At 39.0% G+C, this 20,048-nt stretch overlaps 1 protein-coding gene across 5 annotated transcripts in view; it reads left to right on the forward strand.

Moving 5' to 3' along the window:
* LOC124170492 (protein unc-79 homolog) overlaps positions 1-20,048 on the forward strand; it is a 175,155-nt gene that overhangs the window by 143,871 nt on the left and 11,236 nt on the right. For all 5 annotated transcript variants that reach the window (XM_046549237.1, XM_046549239.1, XM_046549242.1 and 2 more), the window contains 4 exons: positions 2,873-3,505; positions 8,174-8,284; positions 9,053-9,169; positions 19,413-19,610. In XM_046549237.1, coding sequence (XP_046405193.1) covers positions 2,873-3,505; positions 8,174-8,284; positions 9,053-9,169; positions 19,413-19,610 — 1,059 coding nt within the window. The remainder of the gene's footprint in view (positions 1-2,872; positions 3,506-8,173; positions 8,285-9,052; positions 9,170-19,412; positions 19,611-20,048) is intronic.

Raw genomic sequence — 20,048 nt, forward strand, 5'->3', positions numbered from 1 at the left:
GCCACACCGTGTTACATCGGTCAACTCGAAAGGTGCCAAATTTGAAATTTCGGGCATGCTTGCAAATTTCAAATGTTTGTGTCTCTGAAAGTTCATAATTCGAATGCTCGTAAGAAGAGGACTTCCTGTACGTCCAATTTACAAGCAGTAATGAGTGGGTAACCTAATACACAGGAATGAAGCTAATTATATGATGTTACATGCATACTGAAGGTATCTCCTTCTGGAGAAAGAACCGCAATTGAAGCTCTTGGGTAAAGTACTCGAGGAGACGTTAAATGTAGCACAATAATTATAAAGTAGCATAGTATATTTCCAACCAAAATGCAGTTTACTATTCGGGGAACTTCATAATAAAGTTCTTTTTTGTAATCCCGAGGACCTGGACTGAGGTTTGTAATTTCGTAATAACAAAAATTTTATAATAACGTTACTTTTACCATAGATTAGATTTGCCTTTTTGTTGGGTCCAACGATTTGCTTCATAGTAATGAGAACTTCATAATAAGGTTGCTCGTATTAACGAGAGTCTACTGTATTGTTTTTGTATGCATGTGAGCTTCTGTTATTCAAGAATTGCATGCAGTGCTTCCTGTGGGCAAATGTGGGAACTAGTAGTGGCATCACTCAGTTACCTATTAGTTGCTCATGAGAAATTTCTTCTTGGAGGTGTTCTTTCATGTGTGTCATGCATGCATGCAGTCAGTAAATTTTCAAAATTTTATGAATTTTTTAATATGGATTTAAGATTTAATTCAAATCCCTGAAAGATTCAATTTTGGATTCAGATTCATGAAAATTGCAGAATTCAACCCATCCCTATGTATATATACTTAAGAAATCAGAATTTCTATGTTCAAAATTCAATATGGCAGAAACTGCTGTAACTTGAATTTAAAAAAAATATGGTGATCTCCATGGCAACCAGCTGTTTTGATGTCAGGCTTTATCAGTCCATTCACACACAATTTTTCAAGGTGGCTTCCGTGCACAACACTTTCTGCAACTTGTTTTCGGTCATCCTCCGATGCACCAGCAATGCATTTTACACCAATCTCTTGATGTTTTGGCTATCTAAAAGGTAGAACTTTGGTTTCAAGCGACAGTCATATTTGGAAGAGTGAGTTTTTGCCGAATGGAATACCCAAAATTGTTAATCTTTTTTCTCACATTGACGAGTTTGCCAGTGATGGGGCTTATGGGTTTTACAGAAAAAAAATTACCATACATAAATTCTGCAGTGCTAGGATAGACTAAGATTCCAAAGTACCTGGACCATCCACACACCAGGTTTCACTGCAAGACTTAAAAAATCAAACTGTATAAAGAACAGTTCAACTCCAATATAATGGAGGCATTTTTTAAGGACAATACACCTCTTGAAAAAATGGAAAACTATGCATTAAATGACTTTCTCAAATATTCACAGTGAGCATGGGGTTGGCCGTTATTTTTCAGAATTGGGGAAAGTAATGTAAAAATGGGGAGCATGGTAGCCAAGAAGGTGGAACTCTTGTTAGCTGATCTTAGGGTGCCAGCTTGAAATCACAGGTGGAACGTTTCAATCACAGGTGAAATCAAAATCCTTGATGTGCCCGAGGTTTCCTTAGGGAACTGGTCCTCCTACCCTGAATGCTTTAAATTCACTTGGCTGTAGCTCAGTCTGGGGGAGCTCTAACCTTACCTATCCAAACTAACTTTTGCATTAAATCATTGAGTGAGTGATGCTCACATGATCTCCAAATCACGTTGAAGTTTATATTCACATTGCTACAGTTTGGTTTGGAAACCCATCCCTCGATGGTCGCAAGTACTAGGGACCCAGAATTGAGCTTTTGGGATGGAAGAAATGCCATATCTATTAGACTAGCTGAAATAAATGATCTTGAGGATCACATTTTTTGTTTCGACTTTGAGCTATATGTTTGTGAGATATGGTCCAATAAAATTCGATCTACCTCTCTGAGTACAACCCCACACCACCAAGATATGGCCCACACATCTTACTTCCTCTTCTAAAGACTTCTTCTCTACCATTGGAGGTGCATATGGATAATTAAAATTTTCATTTAAAGCTTGAAATTGATTTTATGCAACAAAAGCCTTCATTGAAACCTCGATCTTTACGCCAACTTTTTAACCAATTTTTGCCCTTTTTGATACCAAATTCTAGAGTTTTTTTCTTACCACAATCTAGGAACCCTACCAATGCCATGAAATACATAGTCCAATTATCATATATTTTAACCTAAGTCAATAAAAATAATTAGGAAACTCCCTAAATTATGTTTTAACTTATTATTAATGCTGCTATTTTGATGAATTATGTAAATTTTTATTAATAAAATGAGGCATCATTCTATAAAACAAACCTTATCTCTTCTTTACCATTTTTAGACTGTTTTCTGGCTGTTTATTACCAGTGGCGGATACATATGGGGGGCGTGCGCCCCCCCCCCTTACAGGGCCACCTGCATTGCCAAACCTTGCAGAACCACAATTGTAACTTTTTTATATCATAAGATAGCACTATCTTGTATAATTGTAAAATCAGCTTAAATGAAACTTTCTCAAACTTAGCATGCGACTTATTTTTCATTCCAATAAAAGTAAAGATGAGTAAAGGTAGCTCAGGAAATCTTTTGCACTCTCCCTTGAGTTTTTTCTATATCCACTACTGTTTATTACTCATGCTATATTATTTCCATCCTATTTGGAAGTAGTGGGTTACCATTATTGGTTTTGGAACATATACCACAGAAAAAGGGAGCAAAATATTCATAGTGAGTTAGAGGCAGTTGAATATCGAGATTCAATTTTACTGAAGCATGAACTGGGTGGTTAAGCTGTCCGTTTTCCTACTTCTTTCCAGAATCTCAACTCCCGCAAAAGTCTTCCCTTGGATACCCTCCCGTGCATCTTGCACAATGTTGCTTGCTACCTAGACTGCTTGCCACTGCTGGAAGTGGGAGGTGGCAGTGGTGGCGGGGGTGGATGGGGTGGCATGGGCGGCATGGGTACCACCTCGATGGGCCTCACCCTGGGTGGTGGCATGGGCATTGGTGGAGGCCTGCCCATGGGTGGCAGTGGCAACCCAGGGGTGTGCTCCACATCAGCCGTTGGTCCCAGTGCTGGTGCATTGTCCTCCATGCCTGGATCATCGTCGTGTGGTGCTGGGCCAAGCCCTTCTGTGGGCCCAGGTGGAGTGCTCGGCTCTGGAGTAGGGGTGACCGGTGGTGGTGGTGTGGGTCCAGGTGGAGTTGGGGGTGGCGTGGCTATGGGGGCAGGGGCTGTTGGTCCTGGAGGGTGTCCAAGCAGTGCTGGAGGCCAGCCACCTGGCGGGGGGCCTCCCTCAGGCTGGACCGCTCTCATTTCACAAATGGAGCTGCTATTCAGGAGGCTGGTGCTTTCCCTTGGATCTCTTGGTGGAGGTCACATTGCCATCAGGGCTCTGCTTCGAATTATGGCTGCCATCCTCAAGGTTCCAGGAGTGGCATCCTTCAAGGTTTCTCACTTAAACATTCTGTTTGTGAAGCTATCTCTTCGTGTAATCTCATTCTGTGCCACCATTTTCACTGTCCATGAAAGTTCTTTCTAATTCCTGCTGGGGGAAATGTGCTCAAATACAAGAGGGAATGAAAGAATTAAGGAGGGATACCAGCAGGGATATTCTGCTTTACGGGGCCATATGTATGGCTGGCCGTAAGTTTCGTTTGGCCATACCCGAAATTACGGCCTATACCAATTCCACTCTCGAGGAGCCATATTGTATGGCCCGGACAAAAGTCTTAACACCCTTTCTGTAGGCAAGTATGAGAATTATAATTGGTACTATGAGTTAGGTTCACTTTTCTTAAACACTAGTCATTTTTTTAAAGGAAGTTTGTTCCAACGTGGAGAAAAAATTATTTATATTGTGACGGAACATGAAACGCCACATATTTTATAGGGTGGTGAGGGCATCAATAGTCCCGAGTACGGAATGATCGAACCATTGTTGATTACTTTGAGACACAAAAAAAATATATTTTCCACTTGCATAACATACACACACATTTATCGAAATTAATTACCCTGATGAAGATGAGGTGAACAAAAAATGCACAATATTATATGATTCAATTACCCCCCTCCAAATACAAAAAGAACAATTCGTGATTTATAGAATATGTGGGCTGAGTTTACAATATGCCCAAATCAAGTCTTTAGGCTGCTTTCGTGATCACACTGAATCAGATTTCTGACAATGAGTCAACAGTTTGTTGATAGATACGGCGCACCGGGACAGAGAGAGAGAACCAATATTCTGGCTACACAATTTGGGAAGTAATTCGGGTCTGGGCGAACAAGCAGGAGGATGGGTCGCTAACTGTGACGTTCTTACGGTTTCGTCGGAGCCTAAGCAGTAGGAGCCGTCAATGATGCGACGAGTTGGACCCAAGTGTCCGCGGGATCGAGGGCTGTCTTCCTCCCGATCTCTGGGCATTGGTCCCGTCTGTCGCTCGTCTGCAATCTCGCTTCGCTTCTGGATATCTCCGTAGAACAATCTCGTCCTCCCACAGCACTCTCTGGTCACCCCCAGAAATGACGACCATCAGGCACGTCACCACTCTCGTTCTCTCCCCGTCGACCGGGCTAGGATTTCTCGCCTTTAGGCTCTCTCTCTCCGCGGATTTATACTCATGTGGAGGGGAATGATGAACAAGGGATGGGGTTTTTTTTTAGGTAAGAGGGGTTTCACTTGTGCCTCTCCGTCGAGTGGGGCAACCATCGGTCCGTGCTGACTGACACAAAACACTTGTGAATCACATATACCTCATGCCCGGGGCATGACAATCTATCCACACACACACAGTCATAGGCACGCTCAACCACACATATGCGATCATCCCCTGCTCGGACTATTGCTCAGCGAAAGAAATACCGGACATATGGTCGGTATGTCAAAATATGGTCCTTAACCAAAAAGGACTCTTATTAAAGGATAAATTTGGATTTTCTTTAAACACTGATCTGGTATCAGATGCTGGAGAGCTTTGAAAAAGTGAAGAACGCAAATCACGGACGAGAAGAAGCAGAAGAAATTGGTACACGATTTGTACCGTTCAGTATTATAATTTTCGTGAATTATGCATGCAATGAATAGAGTTAGAACATGGCATCATCTTGTAGTTCTAACCACCTTCCTCGCCTTCCAATGGTGTAACTATTGTCTCATGGCTGCAATCATTTGCCCCCAAAAGCCTTAGAAATCCAGCCAATACACGAAATCTAAAGATGAAATTGAAACTTTAAGTTTCATTAATTTTATTATCAGAGGCTTATGTTTAGGTAGCTATATAAAATTATAACATCAATATGAGACTATCATTCTTTCCTTGATTTGTGGATGGCATTAGTCTTTTACGCATCGACTTACAAAAGCCTTACTGCCAAAAAAATGTATTTTTCAATGTATCTTAGATATCCTCCCTCGTGAACCGTAATGCAATGAGAATCTTAAAATATAAAACATTTCATAACGAATATTTCAAGTTACCTACAGCTTTCCGAAACAAATAAGTAAGAAATCTGCTAGCAAATGTAGCACAGAAAGCAAATGCGAGCCCGCTCCTCCATTCACTTCAACAGAGCATCCATTTGAAAAGTATGTCTAACTTTTTAACTACAAGCAAACTTTTAGTTCATCCACTATATCTACTTATAAAGTAAGAAACAACTTCTTTTGACACGTGGAGATATTTAATAAAAATATCATCATCGCATGCAAACGGATTACATGTATCCCGTAATCTCCTTTCCAGATGAAATAATCGCTATATAATCGATGACACTTCGTAAATTTCTTTTATAACTCCTTAGTCGAGCAATGTTGTTTCATATGGGCCATGTTATGATGGCCTCCTTGGCAGGCCATTGTATTTTGGCCTTTAGGGCATAGCTACTGCCCCACTAATGGCCTTTCGCTCAGAGTAGAATTGCTCGAAGCCATATGTATGTCTCGGGGGTCATGTTATGGTCGATTCCGACTTATGGCCTGGCCATATGATTAGTGGAATAACCCTGCAGAGAATATAATGGATGAAGTAGGAAAATGGGTCCTGCAGATAAGGAGAATAGTATGCTGCTAGTGGAGAAGATGATAGGAGTATCTTGCTTACGGATTGTTTTGGAATCTATTCATTGTGGTCAACAGCAAGAGAGACTTCTTCAGAAAGATGCATTATGAAATTAAGAAAAGTGATGGAAATATAGAAATAGCAAGTCATCGCTACTGAAAAGAGTGGATTGAATTGCCAATTTCTACATACATTTTTAATGAAGGTCTACTTTTGAGCCAGTTAATTTAATTATTTTGGTCTTAAAACCTATGAGTAAGTAGTCTCAATGAAGCGGCATCTTGGAGCAGATTTATGCCCCTAATTCACATGGAATTATTTTCCCAAATATTCACAGCTCTGCATTATTTCTCTTAAGCATAAGCACTAGCTTGCTTGCTGAGTTTTTATTGCTTTTGCATTCAGGTTCCGGGGCACATTTCTTCCCGAGCAATTTATCCCCTCTTTACATGTCACTTTGTAAACAGTGTGGTACAAAAATCACTGATAGGTATAAAAATAAGCTCACTCTGTAAAAAAATGTAATATAGAAGAAAATTTGTGGTTTTTTATTGATCTTTAGTAATTCTGTACTTAAAAATGTCGCGTAATTCATTTTGATTTTGAATAAAGGATGGGGAGCCTAGTTTTCATCAGAAGAAAAAAGAAATGGGAGGGAAATAATGATGGAAAATTTGAATGTGACCAGATTTCCAAAGGTTAATTTTGGATTGTTCATTCATGAAGCATATAAAATGCAAGCATATCAAGATAATTTTTGAGAAATATCTGATTTTTAATTATTATCATAACAATGATATTCATAAATTTTAGTCCACGCATCATAATTACAATTTGGAATTGCATGTGATTATCAAAGATTTTTGTGCAGTTTTGGTAGTCCGTAGGCACAGTAAACTCTTGTTAATACGAAGTCATCAGGATGGAAATATTGGCACTCCATAATATCAAATTGTATAATTTCCGCCTAATATGCTTTTTTGTAAGCATTATTGTAAAATATATTCATGTATTGTATTATAAATTATTGTAAAATTGGTATGCCACTTGGCATTTTGTGGAACAATCAGTTAAATTTCTATGACCGTCATGTTATCAAAATTCCTGTGCAATTTTAAAATCCAAACAAATGATAGCATAAGGCTCTTGAATACTGAAGTTTACCTGATTCCTAACAAATGGCATTTTCATACCTCTTTATTTTAGTGAATGCAAGAATATGATATTCAATTTATCAAGTTTTTCAATCTCGTTTGTGTAAAACATTATTATTTTCTCATGGGGACCGCAGCTGAGGTTCACAAATTCAAAAAATTTCTTATTATTGGAAACTTTTTATTATCAGATCCACCATGCATTTGGCAATGGCTTTTCGTTGGGACTGCTTCATAATAGCAAAACTTCATATTATACTACTTTGTATTATCAAGGTATTTCTGTATTTTTGAAGGTAGTACTGGAATTTTAGCCATTTGAAATTTGAGAGACCATAAGTTAATATTCTTTCTCAGAAATTTGGAATAATTTGAAAAAACTGTTTTGCTACCCATGTGAAATTTAAATCATGAAGGAAATTTCTCTCGGCACCTCTCTGTAATTTATGGCCTTGATAAATTGATAGTACTGATTTTCGTTAATGCTTTTATGTGTTAATTTTCCTATGGAAACACAGAAAAATTTGTTTTGTGTCATTCATGCTACATGTTTTGTTTTTAATATTAATTTATTTTGTAATAATATTCAAAGCAATTTTTAATGATAATTATTAATTGATAATATTGTTTAATATGTATTCTTTTAAAGTGGTCATTTTGAGTACTTGGGGAAATTACAGAAAAAATTGGGTTATCAACTAGTATGTATTTTGAAAATGAACTAGCTGGCTGTAGTTTATAAAGTAACATTACTATGTTAAGGTGTACAACAGCTTAATTCCTTCATTTTTCTTGTAAACACCATTAACATTTACTGAAGAGCCTTTATTATTTTTACAGATTTCCTTAATTATGTTTTAATGAAGGCAACATTATCATACTCTCTGTTTAATTTTTCAGGGAATTCTTGATCCATTCTCCAAAGTTTTGAGTTGTGCTATTCAGAACCATGTCATGAAATATCAGTCGCTGGTAGACCTCTGCTACCTCTGCAACAGGGCATTTTCTAAGGTAGTAAAATTAATTTATTTTATAGAAGTAATTTATAATTTTCTTGATTGAAAGAATGCCTTTTTGATATGACCTAGTTTTTATAAGATGGATATGACTGTAGAATCCCAATTAATTGAAAAACATTTGTGCGGGGTGATTTGAAAAATGAAGCATGATTATTCTTGTAGATTCATTAATCCAAGCATTCGAGGTATGCATTTTAAATGGTGCAACTGGAAGAATTCACTTTTCACCCTGTATTTTCCTATTCGATCAATCCATTTTTTACTATACCCTCTACATAAGGTTGAATGTCAATCACAGGTTTGGGAGGATGGAAGGAATTCTGCAGGGTGGGGGTGATAAAGCAGTATTGCTGTGGTTTCCTATTATCTTTCTTGGTATTTATAAAAGGTTGGACTATGGAATTTAATGAAAAGGAGAGGCATAGTTTTTCTACTTTATGGGTTAAGGAATACATGAAAAGTATATCTGAGGTAATCACTACCTCAAGAAAGCTCTCTGCAAAAAAAGCTAAGGAAGCACTCCTGCCATGCTAATGTAATTGGACTGTCATTACTCTTTCAAAGACTGATAAATCAGGCTTAAAAAGCATAAATTTCTCTCCATGCAAGTATTATATGCCTCTACATTTATAATTTTCATCATAGATATTCCTTGTGTATAAAAACCAACAATATCACTGTAAATAATAATGCATGAGGCCAAAACAATTCAAAAATAATTATTTATTTAAGTACTTTCCTACCCTCTTTTCATTCTCAGGAGAGAGATAAATTGCTGCTTACAAGGATGGTTATATTTGAACTTGTTCAGGCTTTGAAGTTCAAGACGTCAATTCCAGACACTAACTTCCTCATGCTTATAAACTTTGTGCTTCAGGTATGTATGACTTGTATTATGGCTGAAGCAGTTACCCCATTGAAAGACCTCAAAAACAACAGCAATCATTTAAACTATGGATGAGTCGGTTCTTAAATTTTTTTCAGTTTTCAGTACTGGTCCAGTTCTCCCCCATTGGTTCTTGGTTCTCAATACTCGGTTCCAAGGATGAACTCTTATTATCTGAATTAAAGGCAAATTTAAATGAACAACCACAAGAAGTGAATGAAAATAATTGCACTGATGATGTAAATAAGCAGCAAAGCTCAGTAAAAAAACTTAAGATCCTCTCCATAATTTTATTTACCAAGTAAAAATTTTAGATAACATGTTGTTAAAGAATGCATGATCAACCAATTTGTCACATTACATAATGGAGCCACTGGTTCTTTCTCCAGGTTTTGATTAAAAAAAAAACAGTTTACATACTGCATAGCATCAGGATCAATAGTGAAACTTGCCAACTTCTGATGATATCATCCGTTAATTTGTTGTAACTTGGGAGTCAGCTCAAAATATATTCTGTATTCTGCGATGTAGCTTAAATTGTTAATATTAATTGACAACTTGTTCTCATACTTCATGATAACAGTTCTTATAACCTTGACAACAAACTACTTAACACGCCAGTACAGCGACACCAGATATAAACTGAGGGGGTGTGAGTTAATGCAAAAGTGTAATGCAGTGTTGCATTATGCAGGATGACCACACTTTTTGATGCCTCAAATCGGTTTATCAACTTGTGAACAAGCTCTCAGAACGCATCTTGCTCGTATGTCGAAGAATTACTGTGTATGTACATGATTAAAACATAAGACTGCTTTCAGACAAAACGATTTTCCACTGGCTGCTGTTCACAGCATTGCAGACAGTCGTGTCGTCTGAAAGCGGCCCGAATTTCACGTGAACAGTGGCTGGCTATAAGTCGTTTTGTCTGAAAGCAGCCTCAATGATGCATTGTCTGTATTTCATGCCGTTGACAGCGTCAGTTACAGAAATGTTACAATGTTGGTGAGAGCGACAAACTAACGAACCCTTAAATTCATGTGTTAGCGAGCAACTCTCGAAAGAAACAATGTAGTTGCCATGTGATTGGAAAGTAATAAATGCATTTTTTAATGTATCTTTTTCACTTTTTGGTCTTGAATACACTGCAGATTATTTGGGCTTAGGGTGCCAAATTCAAATCCTTGCCACTGTTTTGAGCCTGTTCCAAAGTACAGTGGAACCTCGATCTATCGTTTTTCAGGGAGATGGATGAAAAAAAAGATGAATGCGGGAAAACGATCAATGCGGGAATGTATGGCCGGGTTGCCTATGTCCCAGGAAACACTGGATTTTACGAATACAGTGAGTCCTCGTTTAACGTCACCTACCGTTCCTGAAAAATGTGACGATAAACGAAATGATGTTAATCGAAGCATAATATTCCATAAAAACAATGTAAAAATTGAATATCGGTTCCTAGACCTCACAATTCCAATGCGAAAAAAATTTGGCGTATCATATCTAGGGCATTTTTTACGATGGGAATGCCAAACTATGGCATAAATACGAGTTCCTGTCTTCATCGACGACAATAGCAGCAGTGACGTAAATCCTTCTCCATTTTTGTATCTTCCCGCATTTGCTTTTCGGCTTCGCTATAGTGCGGTCCAATGAATGCTACCAGACGCTACAGACCGGGGATCCGGTGCTCCGGTCCATAGGCCCTACCCTCGCTACGAGAATTTCTTTTCAGACCGGTAAGAGCGAAATTAAAATGGCGGAAATGAGCGAGGGCTGGCAAACTGGGATTATGAGATCGAAGAGATGGTTTTAATTGCGAATTGAGGCGGGCGGGCGTCGCCTGGGCATCATCATCGCTGAAACATCATCGCAGTAACAGGAACCAAAATTATTGTGAACATTGTTCTCTTGGACATTGTCGTGGAAATGTCTCTGATGCTAAAATTTTCCAAAACTGTAATCGCAATTAACAATATACACACCGTTTTACACTTTGAATAGACTGACCATATTACCGCCCACGAAACAAACAACCTGTAATGCCTGCCACTTCGCCTTTTTTCTCGCGCGAAATTTAAAATACGTGACGTATTCGCGAAGCGAAGGGACGATAAACGAATCACGGTCGTAAAATTTTCGTGACGTTATCGCGAAATGACGTTAAATGGGGTGACGTAGAACAAGGACTCACTGTAATGGATTCAAACAAGATTTTAGCCGATAACAGGAATATTATTATTTATGGAAACACTTAGGTCATATTGTTGATTCGACTTATTTCTCTTTCAAATATCCTTAAGGTACACACCTTGCCAAAAAAATATTTGCACTCCTCTCGGAATTTTCACTGCTATTATGCATTTCTCTCTGATGTCAAAATTCTTATCCATCAAATGCAATTTCAAGTACATGTATTTACGAGAGAAATGTGTGTGTCATGCCACAAACTGACGCAACTCAAAATGCCGACGCAGTGATTGGTTATGCGATGGATCAAGAAGGCCAAAATTAGTTTATTATTTGAAATGCTCCTTTCTAGCAATTAAATATTTAATATGATTGAGGCAATGTTGGGTTAATCGTCAGTGGCACGCCACCTGATTCTCGGCTTCATCCCACTTCTTGTTTTCACCAGGGATCTCGCTCTACCCCCACCCCTGCCGTCATGTGCTAGCGGACATACCGAGGCATTCTGCAATATTCACACGCTTCTAGCCCGGATTTTTTTCTTCATCTTCAATTATTTTCAGTCCATCTTTTAAAATTCTCACTTGTTTCTTCGGAAGGGCCATGGTCCGAAGACGAATAAAAATAAAACTAATAAAAATGAAACCGGACTTAATTGAACCACATGGAAAACACTCGCTGGTTTTAAGTCAACCCACCCTCGAAAGTATGGAACCACTCGTACGAGGTGAAGTTTGGCACTAATGCTATCGCGTACGCATAAGCAGAGCTTATTGCAGAGGGTGAAGCATGACCATGTGATTGCGCAATGAAATTTTTTGTCCTATAGAGAAGGCAACTTACCCACTCATTTCTAGCAATAAGTTGCGTAGCTCTAGATGAGCAGATGAATTCAGATTGCTAGTAGGGAGAAGCAAAATATCCTGAGAAGACATCGCTTCCTTAGCAACTTAGACAATTGAGACTTGTAGCAGTGTAAATTGTAACCAGATGCCGTTTTCGAATAAAAATGCCGCATCAACTGCCGTGAAGCTCACTATCAGCTGCGAAGATATCGATATTCGCCAGAAATCACCATCGTATTATTCCAACTATTTCCTTGCTTAAAATGCTTAAATAACGTTAGAAATATGTTGCAGGGTTCCCACTCAACCGTGAATAAGCCGTGAATTTCGTCTACCGTGAAAAAACCTGGAAATACCCGTGAAATTCGTTGTAAAACCTTAAAAATCTCTAAAACTTGATTGTAGATCTACGACGACGACACACAGACCTAAGGCTGTGACAGGAAGACCTTTAACCAAAGTGATCACTAACCCTGGCGAAAAATCAGACACCTCTTCACCTCCCTGCCACCCTCTATTTTACCACTCACAACCTTTAGCCGGCCCTAAATTTTGCTAACGATAGGTGATGTCATAAGAGCACTCATTTCTACGTTTGCATTCCTGGCGTTTATTGCATTTGCTATATTTTTAGTTAACGTGCAGCCATTGATTTTTATGTGATCAATATTTCTTCCTAAAATGGCTTATCAACAGACCATGAATTTGACGCAGTTTTGACCGTGAATTTTATAATTTAGTTAGAGTGGGAACCCTGATGTCGTGTTTGGTATCATTCTTTTTTGAATTACTAATATTTAAATCTAATAAAAGTATAATACCAATTGCCGAAAATCATTTTTAGATACCTTTTGGGCTAATTGGTGATTCATGCAGCAGTTGACCTCCAGAAAAGGGGAACTTTGAAGCGAGTCGGCTAAAAAAAAGTCAGCGGGCGAGAAAAGGGGAGGCATGAAAAAGGTTTCTTTTGTTCTCGAGTAACTTGATATTTTCTTTCGAAGCTAAGGTCTTCATGATACGTTCCCTGCATGAGCTGGGACCTTTTGTTTGATTTTTGAGAAGAGGAAAGCGTTAGAGGGGGGGAGGCGAGTGCTGAATGGAGGGGGATAGCGGATCTTGGGAAATGCGCTAATGTAACTATCCCACGGCACTCAGCTTCTCCCTATCGTATTTCAATCTCCTGGGGAAGATTCAAACTATGTGTCTGTCGTTATTAGCCATAAATAACACGTTGTAAACACTTCGTCTCATTTTCGTCAAACGTTGGATGCGGGAAAATTATACGACGCGACCACGATCTTCAAACGATCAATGCGGGAAAATGATACTTTGGGGAGTGATAGACTTAATTTGGGACCAGGAGCGGCGAACGATGAATGCGGGAAAACGATCAATGCGGGAACGATAGATCAGGGTTCCACTGTACTGACTATATGCAATCGGATTTTGATACCGGTTCTACCAGCTAAGAACCAGTATTACTGAGAACCGGGTACCAGAACCAACCCATTTCTTATTTAAACAGATTGTAACTGACTCAAAGTAAACCTCATTATCATCATCATATGGTATTCTGCTTTAAATCGATAGGTGTTTAGCACTATATCCATCTCCAGTGTCTCCTTTCCCTTACCTCTTCACCAAATTGAGCAATTTATAAGAAAAAAGAGCTTGTTGTTGAGTTGAAGTTGAGGTGCATGTTTTAAGTGCAAAAATTAGTCTTGAAACTCAGTCAACCAAAATTTCTGGAATGGCTCTTGAAGTATTCTAAAAGTACATTCATATTCTATCTGATTATCATAGTTAAATAGTCTCCAAGAAGAATTCATATTACATTATAGTAATTTGGAAAGGGAGGAAGAGCCTGACTTCCTTACTTTCTTCACTTTGTTTAAGTCAAAATATGGCTATATCCATTTATGGATAATCATTTGAAAATGTACCTTAAAAGTTTTTCCAATATCAAAACTGGAAAATATTAAAAAATATTGATATTATTGAAATTTTAAACAATTTTCAATATGCAATTACTCTGACAACTTTCTGCAAAATCACCACCATGTAGTTAGAACACTAAATTAAGCCAGAAAAAAAACAACTTTCACATATCTCTAATAGGGATGTGCGAGTACTCGAAAATTCGAGTCGAGTTGGGTAGTTGGTACTCGACTCGAGTGTTTCGAGTAGTGTTACGAATGTCGAGTTGAGTAGTTTCGGCTATAGAGCTGTTGAGGCCAGTGAGTTTAGAAAACTGCCTACAGGGGGTGCTACCATGAAACCCATATAATAATATGGTTGTTAAAGTCAATAAGTCATTCTAATGCCTTGGCCCTGAAGTTTCAGCTTGCTGTATACAGTGAGTCCTCGTTTAACGTCACTTACTGTTCCTGAAAAATGTGACGATAAACGAAATGACGTTAATCGAAGCATAATATCCCATAAGAAACAATGTAAAAAGTGAATATCGGCTCCTAGACCTTACAATTCCTATGCGAAAAAAATGTTAGCTTATCATATTGTGGCATCCCACCCCCGACTCGCCCGGATACCAAAATAGAACTGGGGGGAGACGTCGCACAAAAACAAAAGAAAATATACAAATCCGCGTGGATCCCTCCCGCATGAGACCCACGGGACAAAACTATGCCACTCTCTTCGTCTAATTCACATAGATAAAAAATATTCCCCTTCTTTGGAAATAATTGCGGGTGGGGGGTTCCCGATTCAGCCTGATGGGTGACGTTCGGGCGCTGATTCACTCGTCCAACACGCCTTTACGGAAAGGAAAATGGACAGGGATATTTTCCTTGAGGTGACCCGTGAAGGAATCAGAACAAAACACTTACTCAACACTTTCAACTAAACAAAATGTAATTCAAACAAATAAGGTTGCATATGACAAAAACAAAAGAAACCCTCTTATACACTAATGAAGTATGAATTGGTGAGAGCCATTTATGAAACATCAATGATAAATAAAAAAAAGAAACAACAACAATATAACTTGGTTTCGAGATGAAAATCAATATAGCAAATGATAACAACAAAATAAAGTTCGGTTGTGAACACGTAATTATGATACACTTTCAATGATTTCTTGACTGGGGAGGTAAATGATAGTCCATCCCAACGAATGTAAATTTTGGTGCGAACGTGATTGGTGATACTTGGTGATTAATTTCTCTTTCACTAAGTAACGGGTACGTTCCGTTTTGTCTTAACACTTGGCAGGAGACAAGAGGGGGCTTTGGGGGATGGGGGATAGCTGCAATCTTACTTTATCGTTGTCCGAGTTTGGACCAGGTTGGATCCAACAAACTCTCGTTCCATTTTCTTCACTTCTTTCTCCCTTGTTGGAGGAAGCTGCATCCGGAACGGAGGTAATGTGTCCTCTTCAGCTGGTCCTTGCTCCTTCGGACAGGGGGGGATTCTTCTTTCAGATCAATCAGTCTGAAATGACCTGTTTGGGCCCCTCGTCTCCTTCTGCCGTGCGTCGCACTCAGATTTCGGGCATGGGCTCCGCCCGACAGTCACTTAAGAATTCTCCTGGTTCTCTTACGCGCACCACCTTTTATTATCCCTCAACTTGGGGTGGGGGTAACGCACAATGAAAAAAGGGGGAGTAACACGCCATTCACTCGGGAAAAACCCAAGCTCCCCTCCTCCCACACACACACACTCACACACAACCATACAAAAATTGGCGTAAACTAGAGATGGGTCGAATAGCAGATTTCTCGAATTCGAATATCGAATTCGAATATTAAATCATTGCTCGAATATTCGAATACCTCGAATTTCGAATACCTCGAATACTAAATGATGAATGCTGGTATGTTTGACTCGGTTGCCTATGCAGCAAGCAACAAAAGATTTTGGGGAGTAATTTTGATTTCCTTTAAATGATTCGAACAGGAATTTAGCTGATTAATGAATATTTTAATTTTATGGAAACAATTGGACATATAATTAATTCAACTAACATCGCTTTACCCTCACTCCTGCTGCCAAGTGCTAGCTGACAATTTGAGGCATTTTGCAAAATACAAGCTCTTTTCCACCGGATTTTCTTCAATTATTTTCAGTCCATCTTTGGGAGTTCTCAGGAGATAAGAAGATAAATTGGAATTGCTATCAGGGAGAAACAAAATATTCTGAGAAAATATCCCTTTGTCTGGGACTGTAACAATAAAGATTTATAGCACCACTCATAAATTGTAACTTGATATATGTTTTCCGAAAAAAATACCGCATCAACTTCGGAGAAGCTCTGCTGCTCATATCGAGTTTCGCTAGAATGCTAAGTCTCCGTCCAATTTTGACATTTATTTCCTCGCGTAAAATGCTTAAATAAACTCAGAAATACGTCGTGTTTGGTCTTATTCTTTTTGAAATTACGCGCACATTACTAATATTTCAATTCAATAAAGGTGTAACATCAATTGACGAAAGTCATTCTTAGACACCTTTTGTGCTAATAGATGACTCATGCAGCGGTTGACCTCCACAGAAATGGGGAACTTGGAAGCTGGTAGGAAAAAAAAGGTCAGTGGGGGAGAAAAGGGAGGGCCCGAAACAAGTAAACAAGTTTCTATTGTTCTCGTGTAACTTGGTATTTTTTCGAAGCTAAGGTCTTCGTAATATGATCCCTGCTGGAGCTGTGACCTTTTTTTTATTTCGAAGAAGAGGAAAGCCTCAGAGGGGGGGCTAGTGCGGAATGGAGAGGGATACCGGATCTTGGGAAATGCGCTAATGCAAGTATCCCACGGAACTCACACAGCTGTTGACCTCCAGAATGGGGAACTTCGAAGCAGGTAGCCAGAAAAAGGTCAGTGGGTGAGAAAAGGGGGGAGGGCGTGAAACTTGTTTTTATTGTTCTCGTAACTCGATATTTTTTTCGAAGCAGGGGTCTTCGTAATGCGATCCATGCGCGATCTGGGACCTTTTGTTTGATTTCGGAGAAGAGGAAAGCGTCAGAGTGGGTGAGGCAAGTGCTGAATGGAGGGGGATAGCGGATCGTGGGAAATGCCCTAAGGTTGCTATCCCACGGCACTGAGGTTCTCCTGGTGGGGGGAATCGGGGATTTTCGGATTTTTTCACCCGACCATTTTCGGTTCCACTCGTCGAACTCTTTTCACCGCTAAAATCCACTAATTTGATGTAATTCGTCAACTTGCGTAAAACGGCGCTGCGAGCACTAAATGACTACAGTTCTCTACATTTTTCCGAGTCAACTACCAACGACGTGCGGGCGACAGTGTATGACGCGAAATTCAAAGTATTCGAGGTATTCGAGGCGGTACTTTTCGCATAACTATTCGAAACCTCGAATATCGAATACTTTCTAATATTCGAGGTATTCGAGTATTCGCGGATACTATTCGCACATCTCTAGCGTAAACACATTCATCCCCCACTTACTCATCCACGCTTTCCTCCACGGGCCGTGGTCTGGGGGGGTTTGGGAAAGATCTGTGGAAAGAGCGGGTAAAATGGTATGGAAGAAAATGTGCCGAGTAGAAATGCACTGTAATGGGGCTTGAACCATTACAATATCTGGGGCATTTTTTACGGTGGGAATGCCAATCTATCGTATAAATACGAGTTCCTGTCTTCATCGACGACAATAGCAGCAGTGACGTAAATCCTTCTCCATTTTTGTATCTTCCAGCATTTGCTTTTCGGCTTCGCTATGATGGTCGCCTGGGCATCATCATTGCTGAAACATCGTCGCAGTTGCAGGAACCAAAATTATTGTGAACTCAGCGAAGAAAGTGACGATAAAAACTCCCGAGTTCAATACGGAAAAATGCCTTGAAATCACTTTTTAGGTTCCTGAAAACCATTAAGTCAAGTAAAACCTTACCCACCTACGCAAGAATTCATTTTGCAGAAATTTTGCTAAAACCGTAATCGCAATTAAGAATAAACACACCGTTTTACACTTTGCTTAGAATGACTGTATTACTGCCCACATAACGAACAACCTGCAACGCCCGCCGCTTCACCTTTTTTTTCGCGCGAAATTTAAAAGACTTGACGTTATCGCGAAGCGTAGGTGCGATAAACGAATGACGGTCTCAAAATTTTGGTGACGTTATCGCGAAATGGCGTTAAACAGGGTGACGTAGAACGAGGACTCACTGTGCATAGCAGTCAGTAGTCGCCTTAGGCACCAAAAACCCATCAGCTGCAATGGCCGACCGTCCTCTGACCCAGCGGCATATTCGGAATAAACGGAGTGAACCTCTGCATTGCTCATACTTAACTGTGCTATACTTTTATACCCTACTCTACTTTCTTAACTCGAACACTGGGAGAAAACGTAAAAATTGTTTAGATTTCTAGGAATAAACATTTAATTTTTCGGCTTTAGTGGACAATGCCAGTTTTTCCCAGTTTGACATCACAAACAGTGCCATCTTGAATCTTGCCTTTTTGAATATCACTTACGTCCGATGTTAATTTTCGTTTATTCCTTCGCTCCATTTTGTTTCCTAGAATTTAAGAAAAAAATTTTGGTTCTATATCTTAAGCTAAGATCGATAGTTCGTTTGCATGGCCCAATTAAATTGCATGAAGATTCAAGATCCTTAAAAATAGTTGTCATTATTTTTATAAAACTTCCTAGAGTTCTCAAATATAGAAATTTTGTCAAGAAAGTACTTGTCCAGCCACACGAGTAGTGAAAGACAATTTTCTGCATACAGTTATACTGTTACATGGAGACGTCAAAACCTGCCACCTAATCATGTAGGACAATTGAGTTTTCTGCATAGACTTTGAAAGGATCAAATATTACATAATTCATTACAGTGGTGCAAATGCTTTTATTCGGGGCTCTTTCTAGTAGTGTGGTTAGATTTATAAATTTAAGTGACAACATTTTACTAGAGGTTAGCTCATTTCAATTTTGCTTGTGGAACTGAACATTTATTTTCATTCATCTCCTAATCATCAACCATCAACATTCCCATTATCTATTCCTTTATACATCAGGCTAAGAATTCAGATTAGAAAATTTGCAAGAGGATCGGTATAATGGGAATTAGTTGGTGTATACATTGTTGTCATATTGCCAGATCCAGAAATGACCAGACTCGACTCGATACTCGCGAGTAGTTTTCATCTCGACGCGAGATCAAAAAGCACTACTCGCACATCCTAATCTCTAATAATTCGTATTTTCTACTATGTAGGATGCTGGAGGATGTCTTCCTCTCAGAGTTTTGCTGGAAGAAGAGCTACCACCAGCACCTGGTCCAGAATTTGGGGCACCATCATCTTCAGCCAGCCCTCCAGCTCTCTATTCCACATCTGCCTCAGAAATAATGCGTCATCATCTTAGTGATTGCTTAGATTTTCTCTCTGACTTCCATACATTGAGCAAGATCAAGGTAATTTTTGCGTTCATCATTCTTTCATACCATCAATCAAAGATTAATTCCAAAATACCAATGCGTATCATTTCATTCAGTTTGACATGTAGGAAAAAAGTTTGAATTTCTGGTACCTAATTGCAGAAATTTAGTTTCAAAGCCAGAAATCTCAGATGAATTCAATACAAAATTGGTAGTTGATATATTGATGTAAATTAAGGAGTTAACTATAATCAAATTGAATGAAGGAATGTAAAGTTTGCTGAAGACTCAAAATTAGAGATGGGCCGAATAGCATTTTTCTCGAATTCGAATATCGAATATGAATACATAATTTTTTATTTAAGTATACCGGGACTAGCCACGGTGATAACTTTTACGGAGTCACCCGCAATGCACAAATTGTGCGAAAAATCCACAGAGGAAAAATCATTCGCCTTGACCAGGATCCCGGTC

This window comes from Ischnura elegans, chromosome X, assembly GCF_921293095.1.
Source record: "Ischnura elegans chromosome X, ioIscEleg1.1, whole genome shotgun sequence".
Lineage (NCBI taxonomy): Eukaryota > Metazoa > Arthropoda > Insecta > Odonata > Coenagrionidae > Ischnura > Ischnura elegans.